General features: G+C 39.8%; 1 protein-coding gene across 11 annotated transcripts in view; it reads right to left on the reverse strand.

The window, feature by feature from the left end:
* The window catches only part of LOC115437576 (receptor-type tyrosine-protein phosphatase mu), a 223,682-nt gene that overhangs the window by 122,709 nt on the left and 81,817 nt on the right, over positions 1-19,156 (reverse strand). For all 11 annotated transcript variants that reach the window (XM_030160827.1, XM_030160833.1, XM_030160832.1 and 8 more), the window contains exons 6-7: positions 18,173-18,347; positions 10,154-10,447 (exon numbers count right to left, since the gene is read on the reverse strand). In XM_030160827.1, coding sequence (XP_030016687.1) covers positions 10,154-10,447; positions 18,173-18,347 — 469 coding nt within the window. The remainder of the gene's footprint in view (positions 1-10,153; positions 10,448-18,172; positions 18,348-19,156) is intronic.

The raw sequence follows: 19,156 nt of genomic DNA on the forward strand, positions 1-19,156 counted from the left end.
TGTGGTGATTGGGGTCAGTGACAAGCAGAATGACCCCCCCCCCCCCATCTGTCTTAACGTGTACACCCACCTGCACTGTCAGGCCAGGCTTTGTCTTTTGTGTGGAGGTTTCCTGGGAAAACGCCTGTGGTTAGAGCTCACAAACAGGACAAACACAAGTCCTCATTTACAGACGGGGACACAATCTCTACAGGAGCAGTGGGAGGTTACCAAGGTGATCCTTCAACTTCAACACTCTGCAGATAGCTCATGTGACATTGTCATTTGCCCCCCCACCCCCACCCAAAAAAAAAAAAAAATCCTACGTGTTTCACCATCAAGTCAGGGTGTTACCTAGAGTGTAAATCAAAGTGAAGCGCTTGACTTTGTGAGATGGTTGCTGCTTTTTCGGAGGCACCTAGTTAGGAAATATATGAGATCGAAGATCAAGCTATCTAGGTGGGTGAATACGGGGAATAAATTGCAGTCCTCCTGACACCCCTGTCCTTTGGTTGAGCAGGAGACACAAAAATGTTAGAGTTATACAAGGCGACTGAATGAGTGCTTCCTGGACCCCTAGCAAGGGGAATGGGACATCTATAATTCAGCAAAAGGATGGAGAAAATCTGTGACAAAAATTACAGCAGATAGACTATGAATAATTAAACATGGAGAATAGAAACATTTAAAGACCTTGAGAAGCATTTCAGTTCAGATTTTTAAAAAAAATAACAACAGAATAAAAGGATTACGACTAAACTACAACTATTCATCATTCTCTGAGGGCTTAAAAGTTGCATTTACAACTCCTATCCTCAATGATAATTGTTTGTGAAGAGCTAAACCGGCAGCACTGGAGAAACATGAGACCAAGTTTATGTGGATGTCACCAGAGTATCATTTGTGCACATCTGCTCTGAGAGTCTGAGTTCCTTATTGTTTGGGGAATAGATAGATGGAGTGATGGAGATGTGGGATATAATAATAATGAAATGGCTATAAATGCAGAGTCTTGCCCACTCTCTCTGTCCCTCTTCTTTCCAACAGCAGTTGTTTGAAGATGTGTCCTTGAGAGGAATACAATTTGCCATTGCGGAGCCAATCATAGAACACAATTCGCCATTCTACTTCCAACTGCCTGTGATAAAAAGAGTTTTATTGTGGTCCTTCTATAACCTTCCTGCACACCACAAACTCAATCTACCTTGTTTTCTCTGACTGACAAAAGGACACAAATTCAATGGGCCTCAAACCAAGGCTTTCATTTCGCCCTGCCACAGACAATACATAAACCCTATAGGTCACATGACTGTCAGCTATTGTAGGTAACAAACTAGACCAATGTTATCTAGATGGTGAAGTGAAGTGGCTTCCTATTCATGCCCCCCAAGGATACAATAGCATTAATTAGACACGTCAAACCTAGCAAACAATTTCCTTTAGCCTGAGAGAGATAGACCGGCTCAATCTCAGCTTAAAAAAAAACACGGCAAGCATCATAAAGGGTTAGACCTCAGTGTCTCAATTTGCTCTGTAGACATGCATGAAACTACATAAAAAAGCTAACAGTAATTGTGGACAGGTGATCAGTCTGCTTTTGTCAGTGAAATGCTGTATTTCCAACTCAGACCAACAAAAAACTGTGTTTTCATCTGGCAGTGTCCTTGTATCCATTGTGGGCGACCCAGGGAATGTCCTACTCTTTTACTTCTTTTTTTTCCTTTTATAGTTTTGTAGTTAAACAAAACTTCAAGGATATAAACAACCTCTTCATGAAGGACAGGTCAAGCTAACATGACTGCTGTAGTAACACTGAGATGTTTAGATTTCTCAGGTTCAATAAAAAGTAACCTACTATAATAACCTGGCCTGTAAATACTGGATGTTGGAGCTTAGTACAAACATTGACATATAGCTCCAACAAAAACACAGCATAACCAGACAGAGAAAAAGACAAGAAATATGCAGTTCATGCTGCTTTCTGCTGCAACCATACAAGTGTTTATGTCACGTAACATTATATACAATGAAATGAAAATGATTTTCATACATAATTTCCAACGATGGTTAGAAATGGAATTGGAGGCGATGCAATGGGTTCACAACATACATTCCAACAGGGAAAAGCCCATCAGCTGATGTCTGAACCTACTAATACTACTAATTATACTGTTGCATGCTGATGTAACAGTCTAACATTTATCTTACATTGACATTGTTATCTTACATTGACACTATGTGATTTCTTGCGCGGTGGAAAGTCCTAACACTTGTTCTCCAGTTCATCTGTCCCCCTCTGCTCTTTCTGCTCTTCTACAGTGGCAACACTGTGCAACAGTAGATACCATTTGCTTAGAAATGCTGTCAGTTAATGTCAACTCCAACAAAAACTTCAAGTAATGACATGAGTACACATACACACTGTACAAAAATGTACACATACAACTAGGACCCCCCCCCAAAAAAAAATATAAAAAAAAAAAGAGAATACAAACATAAATGCTATGGTGTAGTTTAATGCTGCTATGGAAAAGTGAAGCCAAAATATCAGTTATGGGGTAAGGAAATCATGTAATATTTGCCCAGTTAGCATTTAAAAAAATTGCATGGAAGCTTCAATACTTGGTTCAACTGATTTTGTACCTACGCTATATGATAACAGTGACAACAGATTAAAACATGCAAGTTAACAGGAGTTTTTACAATGCAACGAGGCATGATAACAGTTGGGTTTAAACTTCCCTGTCAACTTTCTTGCTTGTCCTTCTTTACATCTGTGACAAACCGTTGTTACCTGGCAAACGTGGTGATTCTATTTCTATCTCTTTTTTTTTTTACACCGTAAGAGATTGGCACCATTTTTATTTGCATTAAAACACACAAGGTGTTGTACAAATAAACCAGGAGGCTAAATGCAAATAACTAACCTTGGTGCGGGTGAATATAATTGTGCAGCTCCTCCCTGCTCTCCCCTGTTATAAATGAGTGTTTAAGCAAGGGCTGATCCCTGATTAACGCAGATTCCCCTGTGTTTAATAGCACTCAGTGCAACAGAATGGCAAAGTAAAAACAAACAGATGAGACTACTCCCACGTGGTACTTGAGCGCAGATGGAGACAACTTATAGATGGAGATGTGGACTTGGCAGAGGCTGGAGTCTGAGCAGGTGTTTGGACCCAGCATGGACATCATGTACTGCCATTTATAAAGTGCCTGAGAGCCAGGGAAAACAGCGGAGGCCACGGGGTGGAGATAAGGCACACAGGACAGACTGTGCTCTTACCGTACCATGGAAACTAGTATGAAATGATCTCTAGCAGAATAAAAAGCAACATGCTGTCATTATGCCTTAGTCTGTCTCATTTAACGGCTATAGTTGTGTAACAGTTTTCCTGCAGAAAACACTTTCAAAACATGCAGATATGGGAGATAATGAAGTACAAATACTTTATCTAAGGTGGGTTTTCAAGCATTTTGTATAGACAACTTTGTATTTTTACTCCCTACATTACAGCAGAAATATGTGGTTCTCTCTACTCCTTACATTTCAAAACAAGCTCATTGTTTTATTTTTTATGCATCTGAGGGGAATGGTGCCTTCATTTTATTTGGCCTTACTGCATGCCTTCCCAACATCAAAACCAAAATCAAGTACACAGATGATCCCTTGGTCCATAACTACATATGACTAATGTCATGGATTGAACAAGAAGAAACAGACATTAATGGGAGACTGAACCACATCATCATGTTTTGATTCTGTTGCTGGCAGTGAAAACTAATTTGTACATTCTAGAGAAGTAAAAGTGCTGTATTGTAAGTATACTGTATTCTACAGGATGTGAAGTTGTAATAATTTTCATGTTATATTAATACACTATAAAGTTCATTTTGCTTTCCACAGAAACAACCCATAGAAATGTCCTTTGAAGGTTAATTTTTACTTTTATACTAGTACACTGCTGAGCCTATCCTTTACACAACCTCGTATTTATATACTGTACCTCTTGTGGTTGCATAAAATGCAGGTTAAAAAAAAATAAAAATAAGTGCAATGCTGGTCTAGTAAATTTGCTGTAGAAAGACAAAGACATGGCATTACATGGCCTGGGACAAATGCAATGAAATTAAACTCGGAACGCAAACACAGGAGAAAAGAGTTAATGTCCTGTTTGTAACCAAATATAAATGAGGTGGTTGTTTTTTAATGCTCCTAATGTAAGTCTCTTTTTTTGCCCTTACCATGGTCTTTTCCTAACACTAACACAGTTGGTGTTGTATCCAAATCTAACCAAACTTTAACCGTGTCATTTCTCAAACTAATATAACAGTTGTGCAGTTCTTTGTAACTTTTAGGTATAGGGATGCGTTTTACTTTATTGTGTCTATACTTCTACTTGTAAAAAGAACACGTGAACTTTTGCCACCTCTGAAAACATGCCTGCAATTCTTCAAAACCAGTACTTTTCCACACAGATGTACAGTGCAGCTCTGAGTACAGAGGATGAGTTGTTTAAGGCTGCTTAGTGTGGGCTGGAAATGGTTTCTCTGTGTGAGATGGTCTCTGTTTTGCTGAAACGCAAGACACCCTGCAGAGATCCTAGGGCTCCACCTGATAACAGTGTCTTTTCCTTAAAGCAGTATTTACCAAACGCGGAGGATTCAAAAGCAGTAAACAACTTGAGAAACACAAATTTCACAAGGAAGGAGAGTTAAGTTACCAAATGCATTTCTCTTATGGCTTAAAAAAAACTGTTGCAAAGTAATTTTGTCCAGTAGGAAAAAGGAAAAGTAACAAATGTTCAGTTATACAATTTCACATTGACAATCTAAAGACACAAGGATGTGAAAAAGCAATAAATGATGTATGAATCATACAACAAAGCTTTGGAACTCACAAATAACCCCTGAATGCAATCACAGATCCTTGGATAAGACATTCTTTTGATTTTCACTAGGAAAGTAATTGAAGTGCTTCATTGGAAGGAGTAACTTTCAAGGTTGCCCCTTTCTTCCTCATACCGCTGAACTGAATCGGTAGTGTCCTTGCATTATACATTCCCTGTTTTACAGAAGATTGAATTAAAACATCCTTTGTCATCAGAAACATTGCTCAGTTTGTGAAGTGACCAAGGCATGGCTATGTATAATTATATGAGAGACAGTGCTCTCTGAAGTGGCCACAGATTTTCATTAGCGCTTCCAGACAGCAGCACAGGGAAAAAGGGGGAGTGTGTCTCCGGGCCTTGTCTGTATCAACAGTGATGTATCACACAGCCCTGTGAGTCTTAACCGTTCAATTAGGAGCTCTGCTGAGGCCTGGGCCTGTCAGCGGGAAAGACCTGCAGAGAGCCGGACGCGATCAAGAGCTGCTTCCTCAAACACACTTCAGTAGCTGGGGCCATCAATCTCCCCGACTGTGACCAGCGGGGTGGCCGAAGGGGCAGGACCCCTGTAGAAGCTGGGGCCAGGCACAGGTAGAGCCATTCATCCCTATCAGGCCAGACTAAAAATGAATAAGCTCATGACCTTCACAGTGGGTAGAGGGGGTTACACCCTGGGCAGGGAAGGGGAGAGGAGAGGAGAAAAATCTCATTTTCATCAGCACTTCTCTGGACACTGAACAGTATTAGCCTCAAAGAAATGCTGAGGCTAGTTTGTTTTGTTCCCAAAGTTGGCATCCTAGTGTACAAAATAAGAATTTATATGGTTAATGTAGTGAGAAGGGCAATTTGTACAATATCAGGAGGCATTCTGAACGTGTTGACGTACATATGAGTTTACAACACACAAGTGTAATGATGTAAATTTTATGTGCCACTCTGCTTCACACATGATATCAATCTGTGTTGCTGATGAATTAGGAAGCTCGCTGGGCCTTTGGAATAAGAATTAAGCAGAATAAACAACATCGTTATAAAGTTAACTGTGCGGCTGGGCAGTTTTCATCTCTGGAGCTAACTGTAAATCAAATCAATTATAGTGACACAGCTGTTCCGGATAGTGAGGAATGTTTAAAGACTTGAGTTTCGCAGGTGTATCCGTTTTTCTGCCACGTACAATGTTCAAAAAGTCTTCCCAGCTCTAATTGTTCCAGGTGTTCACTGTACAATACATTACAGACAATAAACCATTTGTCTAAATGCAGGAAATCTTAATGAAGATCTATATGTGAAAACAATGAAAACACTGAAAGCTTTTCCGCAAAAAGAAAAAAAATACTGTAATTACCCAAGTAAAATGGCAGTGATGTATGTTGGGCAATTGTGAGCTGCAGTTGTTTTCTACAATTGCAATGAGGTATTGGAGGAAAAACAATGGAGCTTTAGAAACAATAGAGCCCTGATGGCTATGCATTGTATGCACTGGTTGACTTGCAAAAAGGGATATTTAAGCATGTTTTGTTTGTAAGAGTAATTTAGCAATGGTACAAACCCAAATACAGCAAGCCTGAAGGCAATAGTAATAAAAATAAATAACTGCCTGAATTACATCGACTACTCTTTTCTACAGGATTGCTAGAAAATTCAATGTCGGGCTGCTTTTGTTCTGTTGTATCACACATTCACTGCCATTGTGTTTCAAAAGTGCAGCTTCTAGTGAAAGTGAACCCATTGTTAACACTATTTGCTGTAACAGAGATGTGATCTTTGTTTCACATCATGGGAGTGGGTTGTGTGACAGCCTGTCCATTCTCCATCCACAAAGAGGAGTCAACTCTATATATGCAAACTCTGTAGCCTCTCAGTGTTGAAACCTGGAGGCAAAAAAAAAAAAAGATCCTGCTGTGGTTTTAACAACTGCACCACATGCAGTCAATTATTGTTGCAGCTGCATAATCTATATTTTATTTGTTAGGTTTGGTGTTTTTTGTTTATTTGTTGAAACAGAAAATCACTCCTTGCTAATTGATTTTAACAGATGATTGATGCTGTTTGTGGCGGTGTGTTCCAACTATTAAAAAAAGATAGATAGAAGGTGGTATTTCTTTGTTAGTGACCTTCGTTTCTATTCTGCTAAACTGTCAATCTAATTGATTTGCCTTTATTTATCTAGTTGTAGATAGGGTTATTTTCCACTCATGCAGAGATATGAACATGACTATTACAGAAATAACCTGGGCATTTCTTCATTTGATTGTCCAATGCAAATTACCAGAAAGTTCAAACATACAGATTAGTCTGGCAGATTCCGCAGTTACCTTCATGCTGGACCCCATGGTGCATGCATCACCATAGCAACTTCAGCCACATGGATCTGTTGTATTCTGTGTCATGTAGGCGAGTTTCTTGAACTACTCTGTGTTGAACACAAATGTGTCTTGACATCCATTAGAAAATAAGAGTCTTTAGATGTTTTTTCCACAGCACAGTGTGAATGAATAAACTCTGACAAGTTAAGACATGTAAACTCAAGTTCAAAGAACCCAAGCAGGAACATTTGAAAACTACTGAACAAATGAATCATACTGTGATACTACACTCAGGCCAAATTAAAGTCCCCTCTTGGAATAAATTAAGCAAAAAGTTCAGATCCTTCCATTGCTTATTTGTGCAGTGATTAATATATTTCAGCTGCAACAAGTTCCATCCATCCATCCATCCATCCATCCATCCATCATCCACCGCTTATCCGGGGCTGGGTCACGGGGGCAACAGTCTAAGTAGGGATGCCCAGACTTCCCTCTCCCCCGGGACCCCAAGGCTTTCCCAGGCCAGCCAAGAGACATAGTCTCTCCAACATGCCCTAGGTCTTCCCCGAGGCCTCCTCCCAGTGGGACATGCCCGGAACACCTCCCCAGGGAGGCGTCCAGGAGGCATCCGAAACAGATGCCCGAGCCACCTCAGCTGGCCCCTCTTGATGTGGAGGAGCAGCAGCTCTACTCCAAGCTCCTCCCTGGTGACTGAGCTCCTTGCCCTATCCCTAAGGGTGCGCCCAGCCACCCTACGGAGGAAACTCATTTAGATGGCTTGTATCCGGGATCTTGTCCTTTCAGTCATGACCCAAAGCTCATGACCATAGGTGAGGGTAGGAACGTAGATTGACCGGTAAATCGAGAGCTTCGCCTCTCGGCTCAGCTCCTTCTTTACCACAACCACTGCAACAAGTTCTTTAACTGATTTAACTGATGCAGCAAGTAGCTTCCCATTCCTTAAACAACCATCAGTTTGATAGAGCATAAAGACTAAACAATGCCAGGATCATTTTCACAAATAGATTGAGTCCAGTCATGAACCCCATTGAGAATCTTTGGGATGTGACAGAGACGACCTGAAAATTAATTTGTAATTTTACTTCCTACGTTTTAACACATATGTAATGAATATGTTGTATTCATTACATTTGTCAAAACACACACAGTCCCTTTAGTTTTTGATAAATTAGAGGGAAATTGTTGATTATTTTTATTTCACATCACTGCTCATCTTCCTAGGATCAACACTGACCTCAATTTGATGAGATAGTAACAAATAGAAAAGACAGTCCCTTTTCGTATCCATTGGACATCATATGCAACACAGGTAACGGGATAAAAGTAATATCTGTTTCATTACAGAAAAAAAAGACAAAATAAGGAGACTGAAGCGCGAGAGATTATTGTCATTATTTCATTAAATGTTTTTTGTTTTTATTTTGTTAAATTGCCTTTGCTTATCTGATTCTGTAGTATTTTTAGTTTGGGTTGTTAACTTTGTGACTCACTTGGGGGTTAGGATGACATTTGGACCTTGTTTAAACTGATGTAGTAGTTTGTTGTGGTCCATCCATTTGCTATACTTAAACATGTTCTGATATGACCCCGACCCTGACACTAGCTTATAGTTAGGGTTCCCTGAAAAGAGGTTGACATTTAAAACAGACTTCCTCTGCCTGCCTTCATGCTAAACCCCATGGTGTGTGCATCACCATAGCAACTTTGGCCACTTGGATCTGTTGTGGCTGCATCATGTAGGTGGGTTTCTAGAACTGATCTGTATCGAACAGAAATTGTATAGTTTATATTAAAAACGGTTGACTATGCCAATCTGACTGTGAGGTGACTAAAAAAGTGTATGTGAATGGTTTGTATGGATGTTTTGTGTTATTGTAAAAATATACAGAGGAAAATGTGTGTTAACAAAGCAAAGGAAGCTGATCTAGTTTGATTATTAGTTTGTAAAAAGGGGGTGGGAGTCAATAAGTTATACTTCTTCCCACTTCTTTTCAAGCGCAGAAAAATTGTATTTATTTTTTTTGACCATGTATGATTCTTTGTTATCTGATGATTCTATGTGCTCGAAATAAACTACTACTACTACTACTACTACTACTACTACTAAATGTGGCTTGACAATACCATTAGAAAAATAGGAAAACGGCCCTGTATCTCTCAGGTATGTTCTATCAAGAATCAATAACAACATAAATTTGTGATGTTGTCAGGTTCTGCTGCTATGTCAGAGTCCCATGGTCTGGATGCAGGAGATCAACCTCCCGATAAAAGTGGGTGGTACTTTCACTGGAGGATAGCTCGACAAATTCAACAAAAGTCCATATATGACTTCCTATCAGTGCTCAGTAGTAACTATATTGATATCTGAAACCATTTCCATGTTATAAGCCATCAAAATATGGTCCATTAGAAGTGAAAACAAATTTTGAATATTTCAAAAATTTGTCAAAAATTCAAAAATCGAACTTTTTCAACACTGTGAACAAACTTTGTAGATGTTGTCCCACAGAAGCTACGAAAAAATTTGAAATGAATCTGACCAGTAGTTTTGGAGAAGATTGTTGAAATGTAGACATTGATGACCTTCAGTTTGACCCTTAAAGGACACTAAAGGTCAAAGGTCATGGACCCAAATGAAAGTCCATGTATGACTTCCTATCAGTGCTCAATAATAACTATATTGATTTCTCTAAGCATTTCCCATGTTATAAACCATCAAAATATAGACCATAATAAGTAAAGGCAAACTTTTAATGCTTTTGAATTGCTAATGAAGACAGAGATTATGACGAGGACAACGTTGTGCCTTCACAGTAGCTCATGGCCTTACAACACAGTGTGATCCTCTGAAGTTAAGACATGTACACATGATGCTTTGTAATTGTAATTCTTTAACAGCATGGGAAGAATGAGGTTTTTTTTTTTTTTTGAATGTAAGCTATGTCTGCGTTTTTTCCTCACCTGCACATCTGGTCCTGGCTCTCAGAGGGGGTCCGGGGGCTCCAGTGCCTCCCTCCAGCGGTCTGGTCAGCAGAACACTGATCTCATACTCGGTGTCTGGATCCAGGTGGCCGATCTTGTGTGTGGTCTTGTCTACGGGCTGCAGGTCATACATAGTGCCCGACACGGTGCGGTACTCCACCTCTCTGTCGATGATGGGCCCGTCCCCGTTGATGGAATTGGCGTTGAGCTGGATCCAGAGGTATGTGGCGCCAACGGCTGTCAGCTGGGGTGGTGCGATAGGCACTGGGGGCTCTGGGGAAATAAAGAATTTGTATGGGTGAAGTTAGAAAATCATACTCCAATTAATAAAAAAAAAAAAAAAAAAAGAAGTTTGGAAAGTCTGAACAGAAACAATGATTATTTTTAATTTGTGCAAAACATTACGAGTATTCCAACAAAGAGGGTAGGTAAATGCCCTTACAAAACAAGATCCTCAAAATCAATTTCTTTAAACAATCAACTAAATCAAAAATTGCCTTTATGCACACAAATATCTTCATATTTTCCAAAGATTAAAGCACTTTAAAAAAGCCTCATATTGTAAAAATCAATAGCTCCAGCTTGGTGAATGGAACATCTTATTATCAGCGGCTGATCAGCAACTGTTTCATATAATGATGCACATTTTGAAAAACAAACACAAGGAGTGAATCTGGTATGAATCTAGCTGTTTCTCTTGAAAAACATATTGATTTCAATCACAGGACTTGTGACTGGTGGATGACATGCAGAAAACATCCAAGCCAGGATGTACATTCATCCACAAACTCATGACAATATGAAATGTAATCGTTTTCTATAAAGATCTACACATCTCCTACAAAGAGATGAAACAACTGGGTCACCTACAATGAAAAGTATTCTAGTTGCTATGTGAAGATATTGTGATAACCAAATGGAAGTGAAATTTACCTGTGGATGTTTTACATTACATTCCCAATATGATATAGCTCTGTTTGAAATATTAAAGAAAAATGTAACACAAATTTGTTCTGTCGAAGAAAAAGACAGTAAAAAGTGTAGTGTCCTAACACTGTCACTGTTTAACTCTGGAACATACACATTTTAAAGGTTAACTCACTTTATTATCACCATAGGGAAATTCGGTCTCTGCATTTCACCCATTCCAATACACATACAGTAACTAGCATTAGCAGTTGGTATTAGCACATAGCACACTTTAGGAGTAGTGAGCTGCCATTGAAGGCACTAAAAGACCAAGTCCAGATCTTCATCAGCCCTGTGGTAACGAGCATCGACAGGAGAATTAAACTATATGTACTTGTTTTTAATTGGCAGAGGAAACCAGAGGACCTGGAGAAAACCAGGTTGGTGCAGAGAGAACACAAACTCAGCACAGAAAGGCTCCGGTCTGACTGAGACTTGACCCTGGAACCTTCAAGTGGAAGTGCTAACCAATACACCACCATTCTGATCATATACAATATGATATGTCGGTTTGTTTGTTTTTTCTTACAGACACATGTGGTCCTGACCCTCATGTAGGGTCTGTAGGCTCTCATGTATCATTCCTCCTCAGATATACAGTACATTAGTGCCATTTGTGATTTTGTAAAATTTTGTAACACTCTGGTAAATAAGTAAGAGATCTCTGACAACTGTACAAGACACTTAATGATGATCTGACCTTCAGTTTGCTTCTGATGTTCAAGTCCCTCCATTTCAATGTACGTTTATTTCTCTCAGACAAATGCAGAGTTAAACCCTGTAGATGACCTTTTCCTTGATATGTCACCAATATTTGTCTAATCTTGCTTAAAGCTTGTGTTGTGTGTTTAATGAGGATTCTTGAAATGTCATGCAGGTTTTTTTTTCCAACTGTGGGATATTCTAAGGAATGAATTATTATAATAGGTGGTGAAGGTGATGGTGGGGGTGGGGGTTCAGTAACATTTGAGGGGGTTATTAATGGTACCTTCCAAGGTTTCACCTTTGAGCATTTAAGAGCAGGCATAAGTTGACATTATGATTATTATGATCACTGGAACACACTTGCTGCACATTTGCAAAGATAGCAAAACAAATAACTATATATTAGATCTGATATTTGCATTATTGTAATTATCAGTATCTGATATCTTTCTGTCGTTTTTTGTCTATGGTTTCTTAATGTTCTACCCATAGCACTATCTGACTGGTTACATGTCCCAAGTAACACACGATCAAAGCACAAATAAGAAACAAACATTGTATACATTCTGTATTTTAAGTCGTGCCTATTGTGCTTATCGTTACTTTATCAGATGTTTTCTTACTTACACTGCAATACGGCACAGACCTCAATATATTTTGAGATTAAATAAAGGCTGAATATTTAAACATTTGTTTAAATTTACCTCTGCTGCAGATGTATGTCTACATATGTATACTCAGCAGACACGGTCCCATTTAGTGCAAAAGCTCACTGTCATCCACTTTGATTTGTAATGTTTAAAGTTCTTCAATGTGCTTTTCTACAAATGCAACACTTCCTTAACCATTTCAAAATAAAAGCAGGATTGCATGTAATAGGAACCACTCCTTGCTTTGTTGGGTGCTAACTGTGTAAACACTGTTTTCTAGTGATTCTTGTAAGCTTCTACAAAAGAGAGTTTTGCTGAAAAGTAATACACACACCTGCAGTGTCTGTAACCATGCAATAACACTTGATATGAGTAATCTAGAATGATTTAGTACTGAAAATGTCTGGATTGTGCAGCTGAATGTATTAAACTCTGAGAAGTGAACACTGTGCTTAACTGGCAGCACCAGAAGTCCATCCATATTATTTTCACACAGCCTATATTTGAAGACTGGCCATTATTTGCTTGTGTCAAACTCAACCCTGGCTATTATTAGATATCCAGCTTGTATTGGACCTGCAGTTTTATGTGTGGCATTGCTGTAAATTATTGAAAAATTACTGAATTGTACTTTACTTCACTTGACATTCAGTTTAAAAACATTCAAATAAAAGTTTGTGTTAGACTTTAACAACAAGATGTTCATTTTTAGTTTAGTATATAACAGTTCTTATAGCCGGTTGGTCAGTCTCCTTCACGTGCAGATTAATTCTATTTATCTCTAGCGTAAATGGATGTGTAATTCAGCTCAAGAAAAGAAAGAAGAGAAAAAAAAGAAAAACTTGAAAGCTAATAAACCATTACAGGTTCTGAAATAAAAAATAATGGCATATTCCTCCATATTCTACTGTGTGATATATAAATTAAAAGGACCAAACAAAAAATTCCTTCATTGTGTCATTTCTTTTATACAATGAACACATTTTCTGGTGCTACTGACTTGATATTATCAACAAAGAGCTGGAGTATGACCCAGAGCCGTGGCGCTGCTCAGGAATCTACCCTTGTCACGTACAACAATAGTCATATGTCCCAGAGGCCACAGTGAGTAGCTCTAATGAGCACACACATGTAACAGAATAATACCATTAGTCGCCTGGCTGCTTCTCATGGAGTTGTCATGGAGAGCTAGAGGTCTCCAGACACATTAGGATCTGACTGAAGTGTCCTGCAGAGAATTGGAGGCTCTCCCCAAGCAGATGGTTACCCGACAGTGACCTCTGCTGCAGGTCTCTGAACTCCTCCTAATCCACACTTCCAGTGTTGCTGTCAAACATCACCTAAAGTGAACCAGCTAATCCAGCAGGTCTTCAGCTGGACTTAGACACAGTGCACCAGTTTCCACGATGTTGCCAGACAGGACAATGACGTGATCCAAAATCTGGGTTCAGCATTGAGTTTGTTTTGATGGTCTTTTATAGTCTGTGGTTATGTCTTAAAAGGGTTTTAACGAGGTTAAGTACCATTATGTTCAGACTGACATAACGACAGAAAACAGCACATGCTCTCTGAAAGCATTCATTACAGCAGAGTGGCAGATCATTGGAAAAACATGCAGCTTTCTAAAAAGTTAAGTACATAGAATTTATTTGATTGCATTAAGGATTTTTTATCATTTAAGAACAAATCCAGATTTTTATTGCAGAGCCTAGTTGTGCATCGGATGAGATTAAAAATCAGAACCCAAAGGCAGATGCAGAATCTGTATGCTCAGCACCATTTATGATTTCTTTCAAATTACAGTTTCATTTTATACACTGTAAAAATATAGATTATAATCCATTTAGACAAAAATTCTCAATTACTTACTAAAAGTGTATTAGACAATTAACACTCTACAGTTATACTAGAAAAATAATACAATAATACTTTTGATTTATACAAGAACTGAGAAGGAACGGACATGTAGGCTCTTAAAGTTTTTCCTGAACATTTGCCCAGGCATTTTTTTTTGCTGAAACCTTGTGGTGTACAGAACCAAACGGGTGTCAAAATATGAGTTTTCTAGATGGTGACTCAGATATGACTATTCCACAAGGTGAGAAATTTAGCTGCATGACACAAAATTTAACTAACTGATGTCCTCCAAAAGTTACAACAACTCTTAAATTTACTCCCACCTACAATGGTTTTATCTGTATTTATTTCATTACTGTGACGCTTTATGTGAATGAAATGATTTTTTTTTGCAGCATGTAAAACAGTTCTCATCGTTGCCATTTAACTCAATGTCATCATTTCATCATATCATTCAAGATATCATGTAAGACCATCGCTTTCTCAATATGAGAAAGCAGTGTGATGTACAATATTATAGCAATAAGCATTTCATTTAACTTTGAAAAAATGCTTCACAAAAGTACCTGCAGCTTATGCTGATGAAATAACTCCTGCAGGTGCAGTAATCCTCTGTTGAACAGCCATACAAGGCATATTGAAAATAACGGATTACCAGTTTGAAATGCACTCAAGTGCTGAAACATTTTAGGATATTAACAAGTCATTTCCCACTGTTTAAGCCCAGTGAGGCATTTTGCAGAAGTGAGGGGTCTGGATGGGGCTGCGAACTGTGCTCTGTGCTGGCTGGAGATGTTGACAGCGCGCAAATGACAGTGGAGGCCATACGTGAGGGTCAGTGAGCAGCTGTTGTCTTGATGTGGACCAGACAGGCAAATGGCATGACGACAGCTGCGTCCTCCTCGACTGCAGCACCTGCCTGCCAGAACGCAACCACACAAATGCACGCTCATATATACATGCATTAACACGCACAGCAGCATACACACAGACCCACTGCAGAGTTACACACTACAGGCACGGAGCACGAACACAGAGCAGCGAAGGATTACATTCATACACGTCCACAAAGTGCCATAAAACTGGGAAACACTCAAAACATTTGAGACCTAAATATGCTCAATTAAAAGCCTGAATATTAATGTAAACACAGAGAATGTAATTTGTGCCTCTAGAGGTCTCTCCATTAAAACAAGAACAGAAGACATTGTCGGAGATGACACTGCAAAGAAGCATGGGGATCACGGTAACTGTTGTCACCACTATTGCTGATGAAGACCTCTCTGATTTGACTGAAATGTTTATTTACAGATGTATGTATGCAATGTACCAAAGTTTTGTTCAAATGTTTAAATGATATGGCCCCAAGTAACAATAGAAATTCACACTGGTAAACATTATGTTTTCTAAAATCTACAGAAACAAGTGTGTTTTAGATACTTGGAGTCTCCCAAGGACCTAAGCTTACAAAAGTATATTATTAATTTCCATGTCTACACATTTCCATATGATCTCCATAGGAGATCTATAATGTAGACATAAGGGTTAAAGACAAAGATATCACGCCTTAACTGATGAAAGCATAGACAAACCTATCTACATGATGGTATCAATGGCACCGACAGGAAAGGGGCAATGGCAGCTCCTTTGCATTTAAAGCAACAGACGCTGAAACAGCTCTTTTTGGAACAGAACTGAATACCAGCAGTGCATAGGCACGGGTGACTAAGTGATCTGAGTGGTATGAGCTGAAACAAGTGTATTATATGCCCCCTTTGAAACGAAATTTTAAAAATAGAAATGGCATGTCATTTACCAAGTTGGAACCAAAAGAATGTTTGGCATTTAAGGCTAAAAGATAGTTTCTGAAAGCTGTCTTCCTATTGACTGATTAATCATCTTAGCCCTACCAGACATACAGAGCTCTGCTGTGTTATTAGATGAGTTAGACCTGACTGATTACAAATCCTCTTGATTACAAACCCCATAACATCCACTGAACTTCTCTTATTAAGATGCAAGAGGTCCGAATTATGCTGCTGGTTCTCCTAATTGGACTGTGTAGAGTAAAGAACTGATTATTAAAGGAGGCAGCCACAGTAAAATGATGAGCTTGACTGACTGGTCTTCGATTTTTGGTGACTGCTCTCATTAGTGTTGACACGGCCACGCCTAAGCAGCCTTGAGTTCATACTGTGGCCCAGAATACTAGAGCAGAGCACAGCGAATGCTTGGCTCCAGGTGATTCTAACCAGGCCAAGAAAAGAACCACAAGGCAGAACTTCGGACAGGGAGTAATTATGCCCCTTTCAGAACCACTGGTTGCTCTACAGGAGAGCCTGTCACATGGGGAGGGCCTGGGAAAGAACGGGGTGGGGGGTGCTGCAGCAGGCCAATCTGTATGGTGCTCTGGAAAGATATGAAGAGCACCTCTACATAGTCGCATAAATCTGAGTGAATACTGGCATGAAAGGCAGAAGTGATTATCTGGGATAATCAAGCATTCACTCTCCTCATGTTGAAGAAAAAGGCAGTGTATGGTAATGAGGTGTGTGTGTGTGTGTGTGTGTGTGTGTGTGTGTGTGTGTGTGTGTGTGTGTGTGTGTGTGTGTGTGTGGAGGGGGGGGGGGGGTGAGATGCTGCTTGTGACTGTCGCAAGCTCATAATCCACAGGAACCTTCCGTGGTCACTCCTCCAAAACGAGTCACGGACGTCGTGAATACACATTTAAGGAGGATTTACGACTCAGACACATTGCTAGGAGGGTTAAGCACTTGTTTTATGACTGGTACGATAAGAGGAGATATCAGCTTTTTTATGTGTGACACTTATAACCGTGAAAACGCCTCTTTTCTTCCTCGACAGGCTGGCTTATGTTGAAGTTAGCGAGGTGTGAAATCTCTGCAGAATTTTAAGTGGGGGATGCATCGTAAGACTTGATAAATGCCTAAATCTAGAAAATTACTGCAATTTAAATATTTATGACAAAGGCTCTTTACACTTTACTGGTTTGTCTTGTGTAAAACTATATCTAGTAACGCATCGAAGGCAGCCATCAGCAAAAATATTGCTGCCTAGCGAGAGAATGTGCAAGTGATTGTGTTGCTTGAATTTATGCACAAGTGTGGTTTTGAAGTGCCTCCAGCATGTCAGTAAATTTTCTTTGAGTACACTGCTGAAACTCACTGATACACTTGGGCAGAGAGACTTTATCTCCCTTCTTCACTCTGCTCGTGTCTGGGCCTGGCCATTCTAGTATGATTGACAGACCTCGATCTGGACAGCCAGGATTAAACCTATCAATCACATAAAGCTTGGAGACAAAAAAAAAAGAAAGAAAAAAATCGGGGCAGTAAATTCAATTGAGAGCACAGGGAGAAAATTGAGGTGAAGAAATATAGAAGGCCATTACCGGGCTATAGGGCTGTAGGAAAGTGAGGCCTTGCAGGATTTAGTTTCAGACGAGTCCATAAATTCATATCAAATGACTGTAGGAGTGAAATATCAGTGAGGTTACTGTAAACCCTGGTGCCTCTTGCCTTTGTGATCTTTTAGGATGGAATTGTGCTCAGTCAAGGACAGCCTTTACAAGGGAAGTATTAAAAGTCCTCTGGATAACAAATCAACATAAAAACCTACTATTTTAGCATCGCCTTAGAGGACATTTTCATCTGAAAACATGCAGCATTTCCTGTTTATCTCTGGTTGACTTTGCTGTGTGCATGGAGGTCATGCAAATGGGAAAACATTCCTGCTGTTTGAGCTGTGTTCATAGAGTCTGTCTGTTTTTCTCTCTTGCTTTGGGACCGATACTCACGTTTTATAGTTAGTTCTCCATAATTGGACACTCCAACCCCTTTGTCTGAGTGGACAATGCAGCGGTAGCGGCCTGAGTCGCCCTTGGTTGTGTTCTCCACGTCGAAAGTGCCTATGAAGCGCCGGTTGTTCCAAGGTTTAGTGGCTTTCATCGGGGCCTCCCTTCCACCGATGCCCTGTTTGGAACGGAGACAAACACACGAGTGAGCCTCCGAAATGGAAGGGTTTAATAAGCAAAGTGGCTCGACCTTGTGTGTTTCAGAAGTTGAGCGTACTTGTTGTTGGCTCCTGTGTGTGTTTGTTTGTGTCGTTCCATCATTCCCATCGGCGGCTGATAGTAGGAATACATTTATCACACAACAACGCACTCACACACATGCGCGCACACATACACACAGTGGGTTCTCCCCAGCTGTCACCCCTCACAGCAGGCAGATGGGGGACATTTGTTCATTAGAAATATTTCTTCATTACTGTCATCGGGGGACTTCACTTAATGTTTGTTTTCCAGCTTCTGTGCTAATGAGGACGTGTTTGTTAAAATGATGGAGTACCTGGCAGAGGACCTTTACCCGGCGTCATGCTCCCACTGATCACATGTGTGACAGTGTGCTTAGTAGCAGAGCCGGCAGGGTTATGTCTGCCAGATGCACTACCTTTGCTGCTCAGAACAAGGTCAATTCAAGACTGCTGTGCAGCTCGGTGGTGCCGGATATAGTACACAGTATCCACCGAGCTAACATCTATATAGGTTAAGACCATACTGCGGTGATCTGAAACAATTGTAATCCCCTGCCTCCCAGGCACAGTGGCCTCTAGAAATGTGGAGTGCAGGTGAAATCTCAAACACAAGGGCACAGCATATACCAGGTGTGTGTGAGCTATTATTTATTCAGTAGCTTACAGATGATACATGTGTTTTATGACGGCTTATACATTTAGTTAACAGATAAAATTAGATGATTTAACCTCCCACTGCAATTTG

The sequence above is a fragment of the Sphaeramia orbicularis genome, chromosome 17 (assembly GCF_902148855.1).
Source record: "Sphaeramia orbicularis chromosome 17, fSphaOr1.1, whole genome shotgun sequence".
Classification (NCBI taxonomy): Eukaryota; Metazoa; Chordata; class Actinopteri; order Kurtiformes; family Apogonidae; genus Sphaeramia; species Sphaeramia orbicularis.